Here is a 22,115-nt window from a genome sequence, read left to right as displayed (position 1 = left end):
TGTTTAACAATGGCAGTTAGGCCTAAATATGAATAGATTTGATTTTTTCTTAAGTTGTGTAGTTAAAATTATTTATTGGGGGATGGTTTTGGAGAATAGTCTTTGAGAATAAAGTTCATATATTCTAAGAATTGAGTTTCTAGTGCTGACTTAATAGGTTCAGTGGTCCTGCAGATGGCAGTATTTATACTAATTTAAACCTGATACATGCTGTAACTTCCTTAACCAAATGAATTTTTCCATTGCTTTCTTTAAACATTAGAGAAAATAAAACTATACATATAACTTTATTCATCATGCTGTTATGGTCCAGTGTTTTTGTTTTAGTTTCACAGTGAATAGAAAGTTTAGTTTTAATATTCTTTATTTAAAATAGTAATTAAGAAATAAAAGGCACTTTTCAAAAATTGGCAGTATTTTTGTGTGTGTGTGCGTGAACATAGGTACATTATTTACAAACCCAGAGGTTTAATTTTAATTTTCGTCTCTGAATTAGGAGAAATTTCTTTTCCTGTACTTTAGTGGGGAAAATAGTTTATTATTTTTAATTTTTATTGGTGCCAAACTAGGTTCAGTTTTTTCAGCCAAAACAAATAGAAGATAAAATTTAATTTCCCAACCCTTTTCCTTTAAAAAAATTTTTTTCACTCTTAATTTTGAATTTCTTCAATTAATCAGTCTTAGTTTTCCAGCTTTTCCTTTCATCCCCTTTTTATCACCATTGTAATGCATCATGATGAGTCTTCATTCTTCTAAGAACTGTACGTAATTTCCATTCTTTAATACAAGTGCTACTTCCTTAGCTGGCTTAAATGATAGAAGTTTTTGAAGCAATCAGCCCATGTTGTCATTAATGGTATTAAAGGGGCTGTGTTAGCCTGCCTCCACAGTGTTCTAAGCCCATGGCATTCCACAGAGCAGGCACTCAACATGGATATTTTCTCGTTCATTGAATGCTACCCTCTTCATCTTTGCCCTTCTTTTATTTAAAGTATTATTTGCAGCGGAATATTTGGATCCATCTCATGCCTTATTTTCTTCCTTTCCCTCCCACTCCTCTTTGTCCTATCTTATTCCTTTTCTACTTCTGCATGGTTATGCTCCATGCCTCAGCTTCTGCATGTAGTTTCCACTTAGCAGCACATAGAGAAAGTGCCTTGTCAGTGTCATGCTGCATCTGCCTTTCACTGGTATCTAAGCAACAGCAGCATGGGTTTGATGTCCTGTGGGAAAATGTCCCACATGAGAACTTGTTATGTATATGTAATGAAGGGGCTTTCCTTTGTTGAATTTAAACTCCTAAGACTCCTTCAAATACTATCAGAGCTGGTTTAATAAAAAGGTAATTGATGCTATAAACATAGAATTAGTTATCATTGGATTTGGCACCACTTCCCACAAAATGTCAAACATAAAGAAATTTTACTCCATTCTTGGTCTTTTTCATTGGAAATAGCATTCTAAATTGTAGTGGTAAATTATTTCCCTGAATCCCAGTGGTAGCTGACATACAATGGCAGCTTTCCAACGTATGCTTGCTTATCCATTTTACAGGTGTAGCAATGATGCAAATAGTCAGCTGCCCGTATGTAAAGACAGTCGCTACCACCAAGACCGGTAATTTTTAAAACCATCTTAGTTTGTTTTGTCTGTAAGTTGGCATGGTAGTGAATGTTGTTGTTTATCCTTTTATTTATTTATTTTTGCCCAAGTGAGTGGATTTTTTTATATTTTTCTTTTTAATGAGCAGTATAAATGCAGTTGTCATATTTGGCCAACACTTAATTTTCCCAATTGCCTGTAGTATTAGCTTCTTTGGTTCACAAAAGCAAATAAGGTCAGATCACTTTATATCTTAATTTTTGTAATAAGTGTAAACAACTTCATTCTCATATTCATAACATTTAGTTTTATTTTTTGATGTGTTTTTAAGTTAAATATAAAAAAATCATTTTCATGTGTAAAGTGATGTGATTATGCTTGCATGCTAGTGAATATATGTGTGTGAATATTTGTGTATAGTATAAATTTACATTTTAAAGTTATTGAAGATAACTACCTGAAACTTAAATTCTAGTATAGGATTTGAGGGGTTATTTTTCAATTTTGTTTCTTGTTTCCTTAGCTTGTTTAGCTGTCTTATAAAAAATATAAATCTTGGCTTACCTTTTTAAAAAATAGAAGAAACTTTACTTTCTTTTAGGAAAAGACTAAACTGATAGAGTTTACAGGGATAACTGACTTGAGTTAGTATATTGAAATAGATTAATAAACTCAGTCATTTACTTTAAAGCAGAATTTTATTCATACCCTTTTAGGTACCTTAAAACTAGAAAATAATTTTGCCTCAGTAAATATGCTTGTTGCCTTGATTTCATTAGAATTTGAGAAATTCTTTTTAAAAATATATTTCTATTAATAAGTAGATAATGCACCATAATTTTTATAGTTTATAAAGACTTATTAAGACTTCATGATAGGTATGACCCAAATTTCTGGCTGTTCTTAAGGTACTTCTTGGGTTGAATTTCTGAATCTAATTGAGTTTAGGCATTAGAACTAAACCAGGATATAGATTTAAGTAATTAAATCACATTTTATATGATTTTTTTGTGTTGTTCCAATTGGTCATTCATTTATTAATATTTAATAGAAACATTTAGCTTATGTTTTCAAGTTTTACTTTGTATTGAAATGTTATGCTCGGCTCTAACTTTTTATTATTCTCTTTTAGGTGTATTGCCAGGCATGGCCCCTCCTATCGTACCCATGATACATCCCCAGGTCGCTATTGCAGCTTCACCTGCTACTTTAGCTGGAGCGACAGCAGTTTCTGAGTGGACTGAATATAAAACAGCAGATGGGAAGACATATTATTATAATAATAGAACATTAGAATCAACCTGGGAAAAACCCCAAGAACTGAAGGAAAAAGGTATAGTTTTAATGAGTTGGTGGAACATAGTACAAACTATGATATTATAAATACAATGCTACTTGAAATTCTGTGTTAATTCCTTTTTAACACATTTGAGGGATTTTCTAATTACATAGTTGTTGGATTATTTATTTCTACGGAATTGATAAATGTATATTTATTTTCAAAGCCAGTTCTTCTACTTAATATTTGTCCGTCATTTTTCCATCTGGAGAAATTAACTTTTACATCCATGCAAATATATATTTTTACTGTAGTCAGGAGTTGCATAGTTATTCTGTTATATAATTATTGTTATCCTTATTGAGACTGATAGTACTGATCAGGAAGTAATGTGTGTATTGTATGTGTTCTGAAGAAAACAAAATTAGGCCTTTGGAGTCTTAGATGAAGATGACTCATAATTTTTTACATCACAATACTCTGTTTCTGTTCCTGAGTATCTTAGTATCTTATCCCTTTCAGCAGAATGAATGATTGCTACAAATGATAACATGAATGACCTGAAAGACTTTATGTCCCTCTGAAATCAGTAGTTCTTTTCTAGTGACAGTTTCCTGATAGGCATAGCGAGGTATTTGAAGTTGAACATTACATTAGATTCAAATTAGTGATATTACAAGGAAAAAATTTTATCTTTGGGATTAGTAACTAGAAATGGAGTATCTTAACTGCTTAGCCTCTGAAAGTTCTTGAAAATTACATAAAAATCCTTGAATGATATTATCTTAACTTTTTATTAGAAAAATTAGAGGAGAAGATTAAAGAGCCAATTAAAGAACCTTCCGAAGAACCTCTGCCAATGGAGACGGAGGAGGAGGATCCTAAAGAAGAGCCGATAAAGGAGATAAAGGAGGTAAAGAGCCACGGCCTGTTACCCTGGGAGCCAACATTGTCGGGTACAATTTACTTGCAACTGAAAAACAATTTGATATGGTTTTAGATAATTGTTATAAATTGGATTTCTGAAATTTTAGAATTCTTTGAAGTTTCTAGTTCAGTTTTTCTTTTGAAAGTTTCATTAAATTACTTCTTATACTAAACTGAGGCCCCTAGAAAGAAAAGGCCTTGGGCCAGAGTTTGGCCCTGATACCCAGCTGCTGCCCGACTTATAGACTGATACATGTTCCACCATAAATACAACTTCATGTTTGGGGGAATGTTCGTTATATTTTATGTGTTCTCTCCTGGAATAGAGTGCTCTCTATACAGCAGTGAAAGAAATCTGCTTTTAGGAAGCTTCCTTTATTCAGTGAGGGACCACTCATAGTCGGGTTTTATTAGTAAGGAAGTTAGCAGAAAAGAGAAACGACCCTAAATGAAGAGGTCTCCTCTAATTTTCTATACTGTGTTCCCCGTTTCTGCTGCTAAGAAGGTGGTTAGTGAGTGTAAGATAGGACCATCTGCTGCTTTGGGATCTGCTCTTGTGGAATTCAGCTCTGTCTAGGGGGGAAAGGATTTAGAACTTTCTTAGAAATTCCTACGCAGTCTCCCCTCCCTGTGCTAGCAACAGACTTTATGTTGTTTGTACTTTGAGATATCGGCAGTGATACTTGTATTTGTGGAATATTCAGGTATAGTTTTGTGATATTAATTAAGTGAAAGTAATATCTTTTCCCATAGGAGCCCAAAGAAGAAGAGATGACCGAAGAAGAAAAGGCTGCCCAGAAGGCAAAGCCGGTAGCTACTACCCCTATTCCTGGTACTCCATGGTATGTACTTGGCTTAATGAGTAAGTTTTATTTATTTATTTAATTTTTGCCATACTTGATTGTTACATGGTTTATTCTGTAGGAAGAAAAAATACTTTACTTCAAAAAAAGTATATGTCACATATATGTTTTTATCTACTGAATATTTGAGTTCTTATTTATTGTATTTTGGGTGTTCACACCTAAAACTCAATGGCTACAGTGTCTTCCTCCCTTCGTGATTAATGTTTATTTTCATAAGTACAGACTTGAATCACTGAGATCCTGAGTCTACTTTTTATTGTTTAACATTGTAAAAAATAGCTTTTATATAAATAGCTTTTACATATACGCACGTGTGATAATGTTTATAGAACTATGTAAAACTATGTCTTTTTATCTAAATGTTGAGTAGTCTACTTTTTCTTTTCTTCTTTTGTTGGTTCTCTCTTTTCTTCCTCTCCCTGCATCAGTGCTTTCTCTCTTATTTGTGCTCCAACTCATTTAATTCGTATATGGTCCACATGTTGTAATGAGTTGGCTTGTTTCTTAAGTCATGGAATTTATAAGTTCCATTCCAACTTGTTTTCCTTCTTGTTTTTGTTATTGAAAAAATAAATGTTTGTTTTATGGAGTCCCACAGTCTGGATTTTATTATTGCATCCCCGCGGTACTGTTTAATAGAGTCCTCCCTTCCTGAATTTCCTGCAAACTAGCAGGCAGATAGAAAGATGTGATCAGATTCAGGTTTGATCTTTCTGGCAAGACTAGTTCATAAATGATAATGTGCCTTTCCCTCAGGATGCATCTGGTTGTCTCTTTTTTTGTGTTGTTAGCAACCATTGCTGATTATTATTACCTAGATCATTGATTCTCAACCAGGAGTGATTTTGCTTCCCTTCCCCCGGCCCCGGCCCCCCTGCCGATGTATGGCAACCTCTGGAGACATTTTTGGTTGTCTTAAGTTGGAAGGTGTTAATAGCATCTAGTATCTAGTGGGTAGAGACAAGGATGCTCCTCAACGTCCTACCATGCACAGGACAGCTCCCTACAAGAATTAATTATTTGGCCCAAAATGTCAGTAGTGGTGAGGTTGCAAAACCTGGCCTAGATCCATTAAATCTTTAAGAGTTGAAAGTGGTGATAATGTATTTCTATAATTTCTTTTTCATTTGTTAACTGGAGTACTTAGAGGTACTTCCCTTGCCAACATTGGTTATTTAGAGGTATAAGTTGTATAGGAAAGAAAAGACTTAGTGATTTTCAGAATGATGAGTTGGTTTGAATATTACAAATTCACAGATTTGACTGTATTTTGTATATTCCTATCCATTGCAGTTATTATCCTTACTGATGTTCAGTTGTTTCATCTTTGGCTAGGGGAAGCCTCTAAAGGTTGACTTTTGAGGGTTTTTTTTGTTACAACTCTAACTTTGATACCTTCCTTGCTGTCTGCTCCAACAAGATGTTCCTGGCTTATTTCATGTATGTCCTATCACAGACCTAGATTCAGCCATTTTCCCAAGGAGCCCTGTTTTCTTTTTGTGGGCACTGGCGTTTATAGGCCATGGAGTAGGTTCTCAGGATAGTTGTTACTACTGCCTTAGTCATTATTTTAGACATCTTTGGTAGACACAGATGGAAGATACATACATTTAAAGATACATCATGAGTTCATACCATTACTTGGAATTCGGGTCTACTACAAGATTTTTACTGAGCCTTAATTCACTCTTTCCTTTCCTGCTGAAAAATCCTGCTTCTGAGTGGTAGCAACATAATTACTCGTTTACTTTTCTCACAAGTCACAGAATAACAATACCAGCACTATCACTAACAGTGTGGTTACTGAAGAGAGTTTAAGCTTTTTTTTTCCCTAGTTATTTTTATGTTTAGGGTATATCACTCTAAAGATGTATAGTTAAGTTACTGTGGTTTTGTTTGTTTGTTTTGGTTTTTTTGCTGAGGAGGATTAGCCCTGAGCTAAGATTTGTGCCAGTCTTCCTGTATTTTATATATGGGTTACCACCACAATATGGCTGACGAGTGGTGTAGGTCCACCCTTGAGACCCGAACCCGCCAACCCAGGCCACTGAAGTGGAGTGTGCCGAACTTAACCACCAGGCTGCGGGGCCAGCCCCAAGTTACTGTGTATTAAAGGCATTTGGAATAGTTATTTTCTATATAGTTATTCCACCAACTTGATACATAGGCTCAATTTTTAAAACAGTTATGCAAAATATTTGTCTGCTTCCAAAATCAAAGTTATGAAAACAATCTGTATTCGAAGAGTATATTCCTCAATAGTTTCTCCATTTAAGTATTGTACGTGAAAAGCTGCTAACCAACTCCAAACCCCACCAGTCTGGAACTTTGTGGGCTTCGTCAGTTTTCAGATTTGAGTCTGTCCTCAGATTAGTGAAATTTTCTTTTGGAACTTGTTTTATTATTGCTTCTCTGCATCTGTTTTTTTCCTTTTCTGGAACATTTGTAGTTTGCACGTCAAGTCTCTTGTATTTGTTATTCTCTAAACCCCTTACTTTTTCGTTTATGATTTATATCTCTAGTTTTTGTGCTCTACTTTGAGTTATTTTCTCATTGATCTGGTATGATATTATTAGAAAAGAATGCATGAATGCATTAAACAAGCATACAATATGGTAGAATTATATGAAGTAAAAAATTGAGGAGTTCCATCTTCACCATGCTTCTTCCTGAATAAAAGTTTGGTACATATGCCTGTAGACCTTTTCCTACATTGTGTTTTGTGTATGTATGTGTATGTGTAGAGGTGTGTGTGTGTGTATGTGTGGTGTATATGCACATAGTGTCTTAAAAAAAGCATCTTATTCCTCAGTAGTATTTTTTACTAAATATGTCTTAGAAATGTTGCAGTTTTAGTACCTCTAAATCTACTTGTCATGGCATAGTTTTCCGTTGCATGAAAATGCACAATTTTCCTACAAATGGATGATTAGGTGGTTTTCTGTTTTTTTGCCCCTGGCATTACAAATTTTGCTGTTTAGGACATCGTTATACATATTTCTTTGTGAACACATGCAAATATTTCTGTTGGATTGATTCCTAGAAATGAAATTGCTGAGTTAAGTGGTATAGCTATTTTAAGTTTTGATGGATATTGCTAAATAGATCTCAGAAAGGATTTTTTGGGGGGAATAGAGGAGGGGCTACACCAGTTCCTATGCCCAACAGCAGATTGAGAGTACCAGTTTTCCCTCACTCCAACCAGTGTAGGGATATTCCTTTTAAATCTTTGGTAACATGATAGGAGAAGGAATCTTCTTAGATGTTTCCAGAATGCTGGTATAAATGAACCTATTTCATATTTGTTGGCTATGGATTGCCTCTTCACAGTTTTCGCTTATCTTTTCATGGACTTGTCTTTTTCTTAATATGTGAGGGCTTTTTATGTGTACTGCTATTAACCCTTTGACCTTTACCTGTATTACAATTTCTCCCTATCTCATGATTTTTGTTTTAATATCTTATCATATAAATTTTATATTTTGGTGAGGTCAGATTTATTGATCTTTTTATTTATAGCTTCTAGGTTCTGTGTCTTTCTTAGGAAGAAGCATCTCCATCCCCCCAGAAAACTCCCCAACGTGCAACTGTGTGTTCCCAGTACTTTTACAGTCCCTCTGAGTACGTGAAGGATAACCACATGTCCAGATTATCTTGCGAGTTCTGTCAGTGAAGGAGTGTATCATCAGTGTAACTTTAATTCCCTATTTTATTATTTTCCATTTCTTATAAAACAGCTGAGTGCTGACTTTAAGCTAAACAATTTGTTCAGCTAAGCATTGTATGCCACTTCATTTGGATAATCACATTTTTATTAGTCTTTTTCTCTGTTGATAGCTTCAAATGTTGCTCTTCAAATTACTGTTTCTTTAGAGATGTTAAGAAGCTAAAGGTAAAACATGAAGTTTCATGTTTCCCTTACCTATGTTGGGATTTTTTTCCTGGTGTTTCATGCCATTAGTTTGACTATTTTTTTTTTTTAATTAATAAAGAGAGGTCAAAATTAGAAGCATTTTATATTCTGTAGGATCAGTGAACTTAGGTTCTGGTTCTAAGAGAGTTTTAGTGTTTTGACAGGTTTTTAAAGGTCATGAACCAATTTTAATTTTTTCCATTTCTTACTAATCTGCGTCACACAGATTTAGCTTGCAGTATTTGTACTGTCCTGTACTAAATGCAAAGTGAGAGAGGGGCTGCCTGTGTTTGCCATGCTTTATTTGTCTGTAGTCTGTGTTGCTGGGTTTTAACTTATGAAAAATTTATCTTTGAACTTTTGGTTGCTTTTGTATTTACTGAAAGTGGCATAAGGCCTTTAATTAATTAATTAATTTTGCTGCTTTGTTTCTATAGTGTTTTTTCTATGTTTCCATAGGTTTTTACTCTCAATATTTTATTATGAAAAAATTGAAACATAAACATTGATAGACTGTTTCTAGAATAGTGAACATCATATATTGACCACCTAGATTCTACAGTTAACATTTTATCCTATTTGCTTTATTTATCCATCCCTCAATGCATCTGCCAGTCAGTCTTATTTCTTGATGCTTTAAAAGTCGCAGATATCAGTATACCTCTCCTCTAAGCACTTTATCATGCATACTTTTAGCTCAGGGCAGTTTTATGACACACGAATTCTTTGTCCATATTTTTTCCGTTAATTTTGAAATGTCCTGACAACTTCTCACTCCACCTTTACCACTAATACCATTGGAGGTGTGTTAGCACACTTAGATATTTTGAAGCCTACGTGAGTTAGTAGAATAGCATCTCCATCTTAAAGTAGTTACTGCTGTTAATAAAGATCAAACAGTGTTTTAGAACCTGGCATAGAAAATTTAGGCTTAGTTCTTTTCCTGAGTAAAGTTAAACATCTAACATGAGGCCTTAAGTGTCTCCGGATGGTTCTAATGGAAATTCTTGAAGAGATTTCTGCATTGACTAGTTGGATGAAAATGTATAACATTCATCTTCCCCATCCCTGCTTTTAAAATTGATTGTGAAAAGACGTCGAAACTAGAAGCATTGTGTATTCCCTAGGATCAGTAAGCCTTAGCTTTTGGTTGGATTCCATGACAAAAAAAGGGTATCTAGTCCGTCTCCACGGAAGATTTTGGTTGAATAGTACATTATACATTTTCTCTTATTTTTTATTTGTTATTGAGGTACAATTGAAGTACAATAAGCTGCACATGTTTAAAGTTCATTACTACAGTCAAAGTAAACATTTCCAGTACTCCCAAAAGTTCCCTTGTGTTTCTTTGTAGTCCATCCTTCCCTCTGTCCCCATCCCTAAGCATCCCACTCCTGTCTATTATTATAGATCACGTTGCGTTTTCTAGAATTTTTATATCAAGAATCATTTATACGTTCTCTAGCTTCTTTTTAAAAAGTATGACAGCTTTATTGAGATAATTCGTATACCATACAATTCAGTCATTTAAAGTATACAACTTAATGATTTTTAATATATTCACAGAGTTATATGATCATCACCATAATCAATTTTAGAACATTTTCATTACCCCAAAAAGAAACTGCATGCTCATTAACAGGCACTCCCTATTTCCTGTCATCTCCCTTCGCTGTAGGCGACCACTAGCCTACTTTTGTGTAGATTTACTTATTCTGAACATTTCACATAAATGGAGTCATACAGTATGTGGCCTTTTATGACTGACTTGGTAAATTCTTTCACTTGGCAATAATGATTTTGAGATTCATTCACATTGCTGAATGTCTCAATAGTTTATTCCTATGTATTGCTGAGTAGCATGCTTTTGTTTGAATATGCCACAGTTTGTTTATCCATTCACCTGTTGATGCACTTTTGAGTTGTTTCCAGGCTTCAGGTATTCTACTCCTAGATATTTGCCCATTTGTAATAGCCAGAAACTGGAAACAGCTCAATAAATTACAAATGAAACAGCTATGAACATTCTTGTACAAGCTTTTGTGTAGATGTGTTTTTGTTTCTCTTGGGTAAATAAAGAGGGGTAGATTGGCTGGATTATTTGGTATATATGCCTAACTTCCTAAGAAACTACCCAGTTGCCTTCCAAAGCACTCCTACCATTTTGAAATTCTCATCAGCAGTGTATGAGGGTTCCAGTGGCTCACTACCCTCTGTAACATTCAGCATGCTCAGATTTTGAAAATGTTAGCCATTCTAATAGGTGTGGTTTTAATTTACATTTCCCTGATTTCTGATGACATTGAGCATCTTTTCACATGCTCATTTGCCATTCATATCTTGTTGGCAAAGCATATGTTCATATCTTTTGCCTACTTTTTCTTGGATTGTTTTTCATATTACTGAAATTTGAGTTCTTTATATGTTCTGGATATGGAAGTCCTTTGTCTGATTTATGTTTGAGAATATTTCCCTTGGGAATCTGTGGATTACCTTTTCATTTTTTTAAGAATATCTTCCAAAGAGCAAAATTTTTAATTTGGAGTTCAATTTGTCAGTGTCTTTCTTTGTGGTTTGTGCTTTTTTATGTTTTAAGAAGCCTTTCCCAACCCCCAAATTACAAAGATTTTCTCCCATGTTTTCTTCCAGAAGTTTTATGGCTTTAGATTTTACATTTAGGTCTGGAATCGATTTTGAGTTGATTTTTGTGGATGGTGTGAAGTAAGAGTCCATGTTCATTTGTTTCCCATATGGGTAGTTGATCCACCACCATTTGCTGAGGAGACTTTCCTTGTTCCATTGAATTGCATTAGTACCTTTGTCAAAAATAATTTGTGAGAGTCTATTTCTGGACTCTCTTGTTTTGTTCCAATTGATTTATATGTCCATTTGCCAATACCAAATTGTTTTGATTATGGAAACTTAGGCTTTGAAATCAGGTAGGGTCAATTTTTAAAAACTTTAACTTGGTTTATCTATATTCTTTGCATTTCCATGTAAATTTTGGAAATAGCTTGTTACTTTCTATCAAAAGAAGAATCCTGCTGGAATTTTGACTGAATGAATTTTGCATTGAATCTGTAGATAAATTGGGGAGATTTCACGTCTTCACGATATTGAGTTGTCTAATCCATGAACAGATCTTTCCATTTATTTCAGCAGTGTTCAGTGTAGAGTCTTGGACAAATTTTGTTAGATTTAGTCCCAGGTACTTTTTCTGATGCTGTTGCAAATTAGATTTTTTAAAAATTTCATTTTCCAGTTGATTACTGTTAGTATGTAAGAATATAATTAATTTTTGTATGTTTACTTTGTAGCCTTGAATCTTGCTAAATTCATTTATTGTAGTAGTTTTGTGGATTCCCTGAGATTTTTTATGCAAACAATCATATCATCTGCACATAGGAGCACTTTTATCTCTTATTCTCTGATTTTTAGTGCCTTTTATTACTTTTTCTCTCCTTATTAGGAATGTCAGTGCAATGCTAAATAGAAGAGGTGAAAGTAGGCATTCTTGCCTTGTTTCTGATATCAGGAAGGAGACAATTCAGTCTTTTACTGTCAGATATAATATTAGCTATAGGTTTTTCATAGATAGTCTCCATTAGTTTGAGGAAGTTCCCTACTATTCTGTTTGCTAGTGTTTTTATCATAAATCTGCATCTTTTGAAAAGAGTTAGATTTATTCCTTCATTCTTTAAAATATAGTGAATTACATTGATTTTTTAAATGTTAAACTAGCTTTGCCTGTCTAGAATAAACCTTGTCATAGTAAATTAACCTTTTTTTTTTTGGTGAGGAAGATTCACCCTGAGCTAATATCTGTGCCAGTCTTCCTCTATTTTGTATGTGGGATGCCTCCGCAGCACGGCCAGTGAGTGGAGTAGGTCCGTGCCCAGGATCTGAACCTGTGAACCCGGGCCACTAAAGCGGAACATGCAGAACTTTAACCACTCGGCCATGGGGCCAATCTCTAACCTTTTTTTTACTATATTGTTGGATTTGATTTGATTTGCTAATGTTTTATTAATGATTTTACATCTATACTCATGTGGGATATTGTTCTGTCGTTTTGTAATGTTTTTGTTAGGTTTTGGCATTAGGTTATGCTGGTTTCATAAAATGACTTGGGTGGTGATTGGTGATTTCTACTTCTCTATTTACTGAGAAAGTTTGTACGATGGTGTTACTTTTTCCTTAAGATTTTATAGAGTTAACAAATAAAACCATCTGGAACTAGAGTTTTCTTTTGGGGAAGGTTTTTGGTAATATATTAAACTTCTTTAATAGCTATAGGACTATTCAGATTTTTTGTTTCTTCTGTCAGTTTTGGTAAGTTCTATTTTTCAAGAAATTTGCTTCTTTTGTCTTAAGTTGTTGAATTTGTTCATATTATTCTCTTAATGTCCTTTAAAAGTCTCTATGATCTGTGGTGATAACCCCTTTTTCCTTTCCAGATAGTGGGGATGTGTTCTCTTTTCTTGATCAGTCTAGCTAGGAGTTTGCCAGTTTTGTTGGTCTTTTAAAAGACCAGCTTTGGGCTGGTTGTCTTTTTTTTTTAATTGATTTCTACTCTATTATTTCTTTCCTTCTGCTTGCTTTGGGTTTCCTTTACACTTCTTTTCCCAGTTTCTTATGAGGAACTCTTAGGTCATTAGTGTTAGTTATTTCTCCTTTTCTGATACAAGCTTTTAAAGCCATAGTTTCCTTTTAATCACTGCTTTAGCAGCATCATACAAGTTTTGATGTGTTGTATTTTCATTGCCATTCAGTTCATATTATTTTAAAATTTACTTTTTGATTTTGTCTTTGACTCATGAATTATATAGAAGGCTGTTGTTTGATTTCCAGAATTTGGGGGTTTTCTAGATGTCTTACTGTTACTGATACACTTGCCCTGTGGTCAGAGAATGTGATTTTGGTACTTTCAAATTCATTAAGACTTTTTTTATTATTCAGCACATGATCTGTCTTAGTACTGTTTGTTTTTGGGTCTGATTGGTCTATCAATTGCTCAGAAATAGTGGGATTAATCTACTATAATTGTGTAATTTTCTCTTTCTTTAATTTAGTCCGTTCTTCATCTGTTTTGAGGCTCTGTTAATAGACTTATACACCTTTTACAATGATTACTTGTTGCTGATTGTCTTTTTTATTGTTATGAAATGATTCTCTTTGTCTCCTGTAATACCGTTTGTCTTGAAGTCTGTTTCATCTGTTATTAAAATAGCCATTCCTATCTTTATGCTAATTGTGTGGTATATCTTTTTCTGTCCATTTACTTTCAGCATTTCTATGGCTTTATATTTAAAGTTTGTCTCCTAAGACAGCTTATAGTAGTGTCTTGCTTTTTAATTGGAGTGTTTAGACTATTAGCATTAATGTAATTTTTCATTATGGTTGGTTTTAGATCTTTTGTTTTCTGTTTTTTGTTACTCTCTTCCTCGTCTACTACCTTCAATTGAATTACTTGAATATATTTTAGCATTCCATTTAATAATTTATTTGTTGGCTTTCTGGTGATATCTCTGCATTATTTTTTAGTTCTAGGTGTTACACACCTAACCGTTATAGTCTACTTGAAGTTATTATTGTACCACTTCATATAAAATATGGAAACATAGCTACCATATAGGTTCTTCTTTTTTTTTTTTTTTTTTTTTCCGGGGAAGATGCAACCTGAGCTAATATCTGTGCTGATCTTCCTCTATTTTGTATGTGGGTCACTGCTGCAGCTGACAAGTGGTGTGGGTCCATGTTTGGGAACTGACGGTGTAGGTTCTTTTTTAATCCCATACCCGCTAACCTTTATGTTATAGTTGTCGTATGTATTACTTCTACATGCATTGAAAACTCCACCAGACTGTTATAATTTTCACACATATTTTAAATAACTTAGGAAAACAATATCTTTGATATTTACCATTTGTTTTCTCCCCTTCATTCCTGAAGATCCAGGTTTTCCTTTAGTTTCATTTTCTTTCAGCCTTGAAAAACTTTCTTATAGAGCAAGTCTGCTGGAGATGAAATCTCTTAGTTTTCCTTCTTCTGAGAATATCTTTTTTGCCCTTGTCCCTGAAGGATATTTTCACTGTGTAGAGAGTTCTGGGTTGGCAGTTCTTTTTTCCCAGAACTTTAACTGTTTAGCTCTTTTACTGTATTCTTGCCTCTGTGGTTTCTGGTAAGAAATCCATGGTCATTGGACTTGTTCCCCTGTTTGTATTCTGCCATGTTTTTTTCTTAGCTGCTATTACGGATTTTTCTTCATCTGTTTGATCATGTTGTGTCTAAGCATGGTTTTCTCAAAGTTTGTCCTATTTGGGGTTCACTGAGCTTCTTTAATATTTGTCTTTTACCAAATTTGGAGATGTTTTTTGGTCATTATGTCTTCAACCTTTTTTCTGCCCCCAATATCCTCTTCTTCTGAGAACCCAATGACATGTGTATTAGGCATTTTGATATAGTCCTATAGGTTCCTGAGACTCTACTCATTCCTTTTTTTTTACCCCCCCCACCCCATTCTTCAGATGGGATAATTATTGATCTATCTTCTAATTCACTGATCATTCCTCTTTCATCTCCGTTCTGCTCTTGAGCCAATCCAGAAAAATTTAATTTCAGTTGTATTTTTCATTTCTAAAATTTCTGGGATTTTTTGTTTTTGTTTTTTTACAGTTTCTATTTCTCTGCTCAGGACTTCTATCTTTTTGTTCAAGTTTGTTTTTCTTTATCTCATAAAGCCTCATTATAGTTGCTGCTTTTAAATTATTTCAATAATAGAGGCTTTGTCTGATAATTTCAACATCTACATTACCTTGGGCTTGGCAGCTATTGATTAACTTTTGATTATCTGGCCACAAAGACCTGATTTCTCTTGGAGTTTTAGCTGCCTTTGCTACTGCCACCATGCCACTGTGGCACTCTCAGGGCAGAGGGTTGAGGGAGGGAAATGGGAAATTTACACCCTTGCATTTCCTTCTCTGAATTTTGACTCTCCATACTTCTATTTATTTTTTTTAAATTTTGTTCAGAGTCCTCATGTACTTGTTTTTTGTATTTTGTCTGAATTTCTAGTCATAATTAACAGGAAAAGTGGGCTGTATGGGCTACAGTGCCATAGCATAATGGGCACTTCTCTCTATTTCTTATACCAGATATAATCAGATATTAAAGGCTTCACAGAAGTTTGCATTTGACCATGTAATTCTGGTTTGGTAGGAAGTATTAAGTATTACATAATATCTAGGTTTCTATGGTCTGTTCTTTAGCTTTAGAACTGCTTATTTGCATTATCATTTGTTGCCATTGAACTTGTCCGTTGTAATAGGTTAAAATGTAGGACTTTCAAATTTAGTGTGCCAAACCAAGTTCCTGAGCATTCTAAACCCCGATCACAAATTGCTTTGTTTTCCCTGGTTTTATCAATTAATATGTTAAGTTGCTGTTTTAACCTTAGCCAATCAACTCTCTTCTGCTCTAAAAACCATACTTGGTTTTCTATAAATAAGTATTAAGATGGACATGTCCTTCCCTACCACCACCTCCCCTTTTGACAGGATGACAGTAAAAGACCTACTTATAAAACATTTTCCAGGGGCCGGCCTGGTGGTGCAGAAGTTAAGTTCACACGTTCTGCTTCGGTGGCCTGGGGTTTGCCGGTTCGATCCCAGGTGCAGACATGGCACTGCTTGGCAAGCCGTGCTGTGGTAGGCATCCCACGTATAAAGTAGAGGAAGATGGACATGGATATTAGCTCAGGGCCAGCCTTCCTCAGCCAAAGGAGGAGGATTGGCAGCAGTTAGCTTAGGGCTAATCTTCCTCAAAAAAAAAAAAAGAAAGAAAACACTGCATTTTCCATAACATAAGAAAATATTTGAATCAATTCTTAGGTGTGTTGTTTGGACTGGTGATGAGCGGGTCTTCTTTTATAATCCTACCACTCGTCTTTCTATGTGGGACCGACCTGATGATCTGATTGGAAGGGCGGATGTTGACAAAATCATTCAGGAGCCCCCTCATAAAAAAGGAATGGAAGAAGTGAAGAAACTAAGTAAGTTTTAAATTAGGAATTTATCCTCCAATTTTAAGGTTCTTTTCATGTTTTGACAGAAAATGTGAGGCCATTGAGAAAAACTTTCTATTTTCAAGGAATATAAGAAATTTGAGAAATGGAAAATAGACTGATAATGCTAATTTGAGTTCAGTAATAGAGATAGAAAAAATAGAGAATTTGGATAAAATTATTTTTTGTAAAATATTTATATATATATCTTCTAACTTCTTGTCAAGATTTCAGTTAGCACAAGATACATTGGTATGACTGATGCTTACTTCATGCTTCAAGATTTCAGTAATATACTGAAACACCCCTCAGTGAGCCTTTTAGCACCTTTTGTGACTAGTCATATATTTTTTGAAATAATCATAACCATACAGAGTATTTTTAAAATATTTTATTGTTTACTAAAATCTTGTGAAATACAAAATTTTGTAAAAATACAAAAGCTTAGTCTTAAGCTAGTTGAAATTGAGGGAGGGTAATCCTTATTCCTGAGAGTATAGAGACACTTAAACCTTGATTATCTTTTAATCTCCCTCATGTTCAGACAGCATTCCAGTATATATAATGAAGGCAAATATGTGTACCTAATTTTTATTGCATATGTTTCAGTGGTAATTTGCACTTGTATTGATATGATTGTGTTTTTATAAAATCTCCCCTTGTAGTATAGAAGCATGATAAATAAATCATTTAGTACTTCAAATGAAACAACCCCTAATATATGTCATTCATATTAATTCAGAAATCGTCATGGATTGTATATATGTTTTACTAACGTTTTCTGTTTACAAGTGATTTATAAGTCAGTGGAACTTTACCTCCCTGGGGCTAAAGATAGTAGGCACCAGTTTTTCCCCTCCAGCAATATCTGTTTTATAGCTGTGATATTGATAATACTTTATAACTATAGTATTGAATCCTGCCAAGAAAGTATGTGATTTGCTTTTGTTTTTATGAATCTGTTTTCAAATATTAAATCCATTTATTTGATAAATACGTGCATCATAAAGAATCATTTCATAATGAATTGAAAATTTTATATAAAGGGAGGATTAATAGAGGAGATGTAGAATTATTCTTTATTTACTGTTTTATTAAGGACTGAATGTTATGGGATTTATATAAAAATTTTTTAAAAGAAAAGATTGTGTAATATATGCATATAACTATTGATAATAATATTTGAAATGTTTTTGCCAGGGCACCCGACCCCGACAATGCTGTCCATCCAGAAGTGGCAGTTCTCTATGAGTGCAAGTGAGTGGACTAACTATAAATTGCAGCTTCTTAAAATGCTATTAAAGCAAGTCATCTGGTAGTGGATAGCAGGAGGAGTCATACCTAAGTATTTCAGTTGTTACTTGCTTCTTTCTATTCTGACAGAGTTTAATTAAATTTTATCTTACAGTTAAAGAAGAACAAGAATTAATGGAAGAAATTAATGAAGATGAACCTGTTAAAGCCAAAAAACGGAAGTAAGTAATACCTACAGTTTATGTAATTCAGGTAGAGTTTAGCTTTTAAAAGTTGATTAGGTCGCAGTCAGTTTGTGATTGAGACAGGTAATGTGTATGTTGTTAGGACACATGAGTCATGATTGCTCTCTTAGGCCTGATATTAATTAAAAGCTTTGCTTACAATGTAGAAATGATGTTCTTCTGTTGCTAGATTTCCAAAAGATTTGGTTATTCAAATATGTATTTTGAAGCCAAGTGACATTTAGGAGTTAGTTGATAAATTATTTTCAGACATTCATTAGGCCTGAATTTTATAAGTTTCCTACCTAATATATACCCCAAAAGGCACTATTCCAGAAATCTCATAAATACAGAGACTTCTCTTGTTATATGCTTGTTGCTTCCCTAGTCCTTGAGTCTGTGGTCATACTTGTGGTGAAGAGGGAACTCATGAACTTAGAAAGTGCTCTAAGAGAAGGAGACTGCTATAAGTACAAGCATTAGCTTGGCCAGTGCTCTAGAGTTGGGTAAAATATAAATGTTAGTAATTATGGGAGGTGGAAGGGTGGGGTAGAGGGTGTTTGTGTGTGGGTGGGGGAGGAATGGGACCATTATTTAGCAGCAAAAAGGAAAGTTTGAAGATATTATCTGAGACTGGTTGATTATAGTCCTTATCTAAAAAGGACAGATTGAATGCAGCCAAATTATGGCAAAGAGAAATCAGTAAGACAACCCCTGTCAAGGGTGGTTCTTTTAAAAATTTCTTTGTTGGCAACAAACTTAAAGAAATTAAGATATTAAAGAGAGTCATTCATAATCGGCCACAGTTACAGTTCTTTTCATTTTTGCAGTTGGCTTTTTGGTTTTTGACCAAATGTATGAGTATTTTTATTTAGTTGTAATCAACTGATTTTGTGTTCTTTTTTAAACAAATCTAGAATAAGACATTTGTTTTCTTAATTACTATAAATGACTGTATTCATTCTGTTTATGTACCATAATTTTGGATGTTCCTACAATGTTAAACTTTTAGGTTGTTTTTAATTGTTTGTTCTTATAGACAACTCTGTAAGGTTTTTAACTGCTTTTATCAGGAGAATGTCAAAGAAGTCCTTTATGTGGATTGCCCGAGCTTCTCTATTTAGGTACAAAGCTAAAAGCCTATTTTTCCTGGCTTAGTTTTTCTTTATTTCTTTTATTGAGATAGATAGTGATAGTTTGTATTGTGACATTTTCATTTAGTATAATTCTGTAAAGGTTATTTGTTTTCATTAGTTATATTTCTTGGATGTCTTTTAACTCTTTAACTATTTTAAATAGTTCTTAAATAAATTATTATAAGAGGGTATATTGTTTGGCAAATTGCTTTTACCTGTTTGTTTTGTGCATATCGTAGGTCACAGACTATCTCGCTAAGTTCCTGCAGGTCCCGGACTAAGTCTTCTCTTTCTTTTGATTCCTTCCCTAAGTTTTTAATTACCTCTCACTTGCCATATCTGTGGGTTAGCCTTAGTTTCATTTAAATCTCCTGGGCTACCTTCACTTCCCTATATAGCATGCTTTTGAATTTTCTTGATGTTCTGGTTTCCTAATTCCCTTAAGTTTATGTAGGGAATATGAACCAATTTTATTTTAATACTTAGCAGATCATATTTAAGAAGGAAGATCTGCTCACACACACCTGACTATTATTGAATTACTTTTTTGATTATTTACATGAACTGGCCTTCTTCATAGTGCAGATGTTTGAGAGGTGACTTGATTTCATGTTTGCAATCTCACTTGAGTACCATACAGCAACAGTGTTGCTCTTAGCCCTGAGGTGCATTTTTGGAGGAACAAGAAGTAGTTTAGTCATTGATGAACAGTTCTAATTCCACCTAACTACTCCTGGGCCTATGTTGCTCTCTGGGACCTGTCCTTCAACTTAAATCTCCACTTATCACCCAGAAAGTGAGTAAAAAAAATGTCAGGTAGGTAAGGTATATATCTCACATATCCACTTGGCCGAGTTTGCAGATATTTTAATTTTATTTTCAAAATAAATATTTGCGATTACTAAGACTTATACCAATTTTTATTAGATTTTTAAAAATCTTTCATGTATTTATACTGTAAAACATTTTGGAAAATGCTGTTTTTCCTGTATCATTTCAAGAACTAAAAATTACTTTCTGTACTGTTTGATTCTAACATAGACTTTTACTGGAATGTTAGATAAGGTTTTTTTTTAAGTAAGCTAGTTCATTTTGTGTATCAACTAGTGTCAGGGAGAGATAGCACATTAAAGGTATATATTTTTCCTAACAAAGTAGCCACTGTAACATCATTAGAAGCTCACTGTAATATTATTATTATTGTAATGAAAGTCGCTTATCCCTTAGAGTTCATTTGAAACCCTCAATATAATTTGTTTTTGCCAAAAATATGCTGCTCAGTAGTGAGTCTTGAATATTCCATTGCTTTTAAGATTTTAGTAAGATTCCTTATTAGTATTTTTGTCAGTTCATGCTTTATATTTTATTTTTTATAGGAGAGACGATAATAAAGACATAGATTCAGAGAAAGAAGCTGCCATGGAAGCTGAAATTAAAGCTGCCCGAGAAAGGGCCATTGTCCCTCTGGAGGCCCGAATGAAGCAGTTCAAGGACATGCTGCTAGAGAGAGGGGTCAGAAAACAATCTTTGGGGGAGATATTTCTGTTTTGTATAAGTAATATAAATATGTCTTGCTAAAAGGTCAAATCTAAGGTTAGTGCTCATGTTGTGGGGGGGGCATAAGGGAAGCCTATCAAATTACTGTACTCTTTTTCAAAAGCCTTTTCCTTGGCTAATCATATCATGTTTAACTAAATGCCATTTTACTATCCTTTTAAGTACAAATAACATTTAACATTTATTGGGTCATTAAATTTTGGTGAGTAATAATAAGACGAGTATTAACATTACAGAATGGCGGACTACTTGGGATAGGTAAGGTTTATATGATTCTTCCTTTAATATTTTCAGAATGGCTTTTGGTTGAAGGAGAACTGGTACTTTATGATATTATTGTTAATGAAGCTTAATTGAGAAGAGATTTCAACCTTTTGGTTATATTCACAGATTCATTTGAATAAGTAAAATTGTTCAATTTTGAATCACAGCATTTTGTTCACAAGATTGGAGCAAGCATGGGAAATCAAAATGCAAATCTTCAAGGCTTTTTCTGATGTACTGGTTTTTAAAATGTCACACAGTAGTGGTTATTTTAATGAGTAATTAAATGTGTGTTATTTCTATATAATATAGAAATGTTCAGAGCCAATTAGTGTGGAAATTTGCAATTGCTAACCTCCCACTGTTTGTCATTTATTAGTGATGGAAACTTCAGTATGGTTTTTATTATGTCTCCTTTTTAAGCAGATGTCCTGTAGATTTCAAGCAAAATTATATGACCTTTATGTTTTTAGAGCAAATTTAATTATGAGGCAATACATATTTTATTTTAAAGGTGTCTGCTTTTTCAACATGGGAGAAGGAGTTGCACAAGATAGTTTTTGATCCTCGGTACTTACTTCTCAATCCTAAAGAGAGAAAACAGGTAAAAGGAAAACAACGTTATTTAAGAAATGTATATCCTTTGCCAGCATAATTTTTAAATTGTCAGGAATAAAGTACCATCCCTTTTTTTCCCCTAACGTGGTACTTTAAAAACAGTCTCAGATCTTAGAACATAGTCATCCTCAGTGTGGACATTTCTGCCTCAGAAATACTTAATATTTTTGCCCTTATGGATGTGGCTATTGCCTTATGCACATTTTGTCCTTATGCCTCATATACACTGAGGTTATATCTAAAGAAGTTTTCAAAATTCATTTCAAATGCATTTATTAATTTACTTTTTATCGGATGTATGATGCAAATTCAGAGTAGGAAAATAACAAAATACAGATGAGTAGGAAGGAAAAAAACCCCACCTACTGTCTTGCCCAACATATAGGACCACTATGGAACACTGCTTTATAGCC

At 33.9% G+C, this 22,115-nt stretch overlaps 1 protein-coding gene across 10 annotated transcripts in view; it reads left to right on the top strand.

The window, feature by feature from the left end:
• TCERG1 (transcription elongation regulator 1) overlaps positions 1 to 22,115 on the top strand; it is a 62,012-nt gene that overhangs the window by 18,264 nt on the left and 21,633 nt on the right. For 4 of the 10 annotated variants that reach the window (XR_288267.4, XR_011425057.1, XM_005599327.4 and 1 more), the window contains exons 6-15: positions 1,555 to 1,617; positions 2,735 to 2,935; positions 3,682 to 3,794; positions 4,562 to 4,650; positions 16,477 to 16,637; positions 17,850 to 17,906; positions 18,058 to 18,124; positions 19,201 to 19,251; positions 20,640 to 20,775; positions 21,599 to 21,688. Coding sequence is in view for 5 of the 10 variants with exons in the window: in XM_005599327.4 (XP_005599384.1) it covers positions 1,555 to 1,617; positions 2,735 to 2,935; positions 3,682 to 3,794; positions 4,562 to 4,650; positions 16,477 to 16,637; positions 17,850 to 17,906; positions 18,058 to 18,124; positions 19,201 to 19,251; positions 20,640 to 20,775; positions 21,599 to 21,688 (1,028 nt within the window). In the remaining 5 variants the exon portion in view is untranslated. The remainder of the gene's footprint in view (positions 1 to 1,554; positions 1,618 to 2,734; positions 2,936 to 3,681; positions 3,795 to 4,561; positions 4,651 to 16,476; positions 16,638 to 17,849; positions 17,907 to 18,057; positions 18,125 to 19,200; positions 19,252 to 20,639; positions 20,776 to 21,598; positions 21,689 to 22,115) is intronic. The other 6 variants (XR_011425055.1, XM_005599328.4, XR_011425054.1 and 3 more) reach the window with 3 other exon arrangements.

This window comes from Equus caballus, chromosome 14 (assembly GCF_041296265.1).
Source record: "Equus caballus isolate H_3958 breed thoroughbred chromosome 14, TB-T2T, whole genome shotgun sequence".
NCBI classification, from domain to species: Eukaryota; Metazoa; Chordata; class Mammalia; order Perissodactyla; family Equidae; genus Equus; species Equus caballus.
This window is presented reverse-complemented; position numbering and strand designations above follow the sequence as displayed.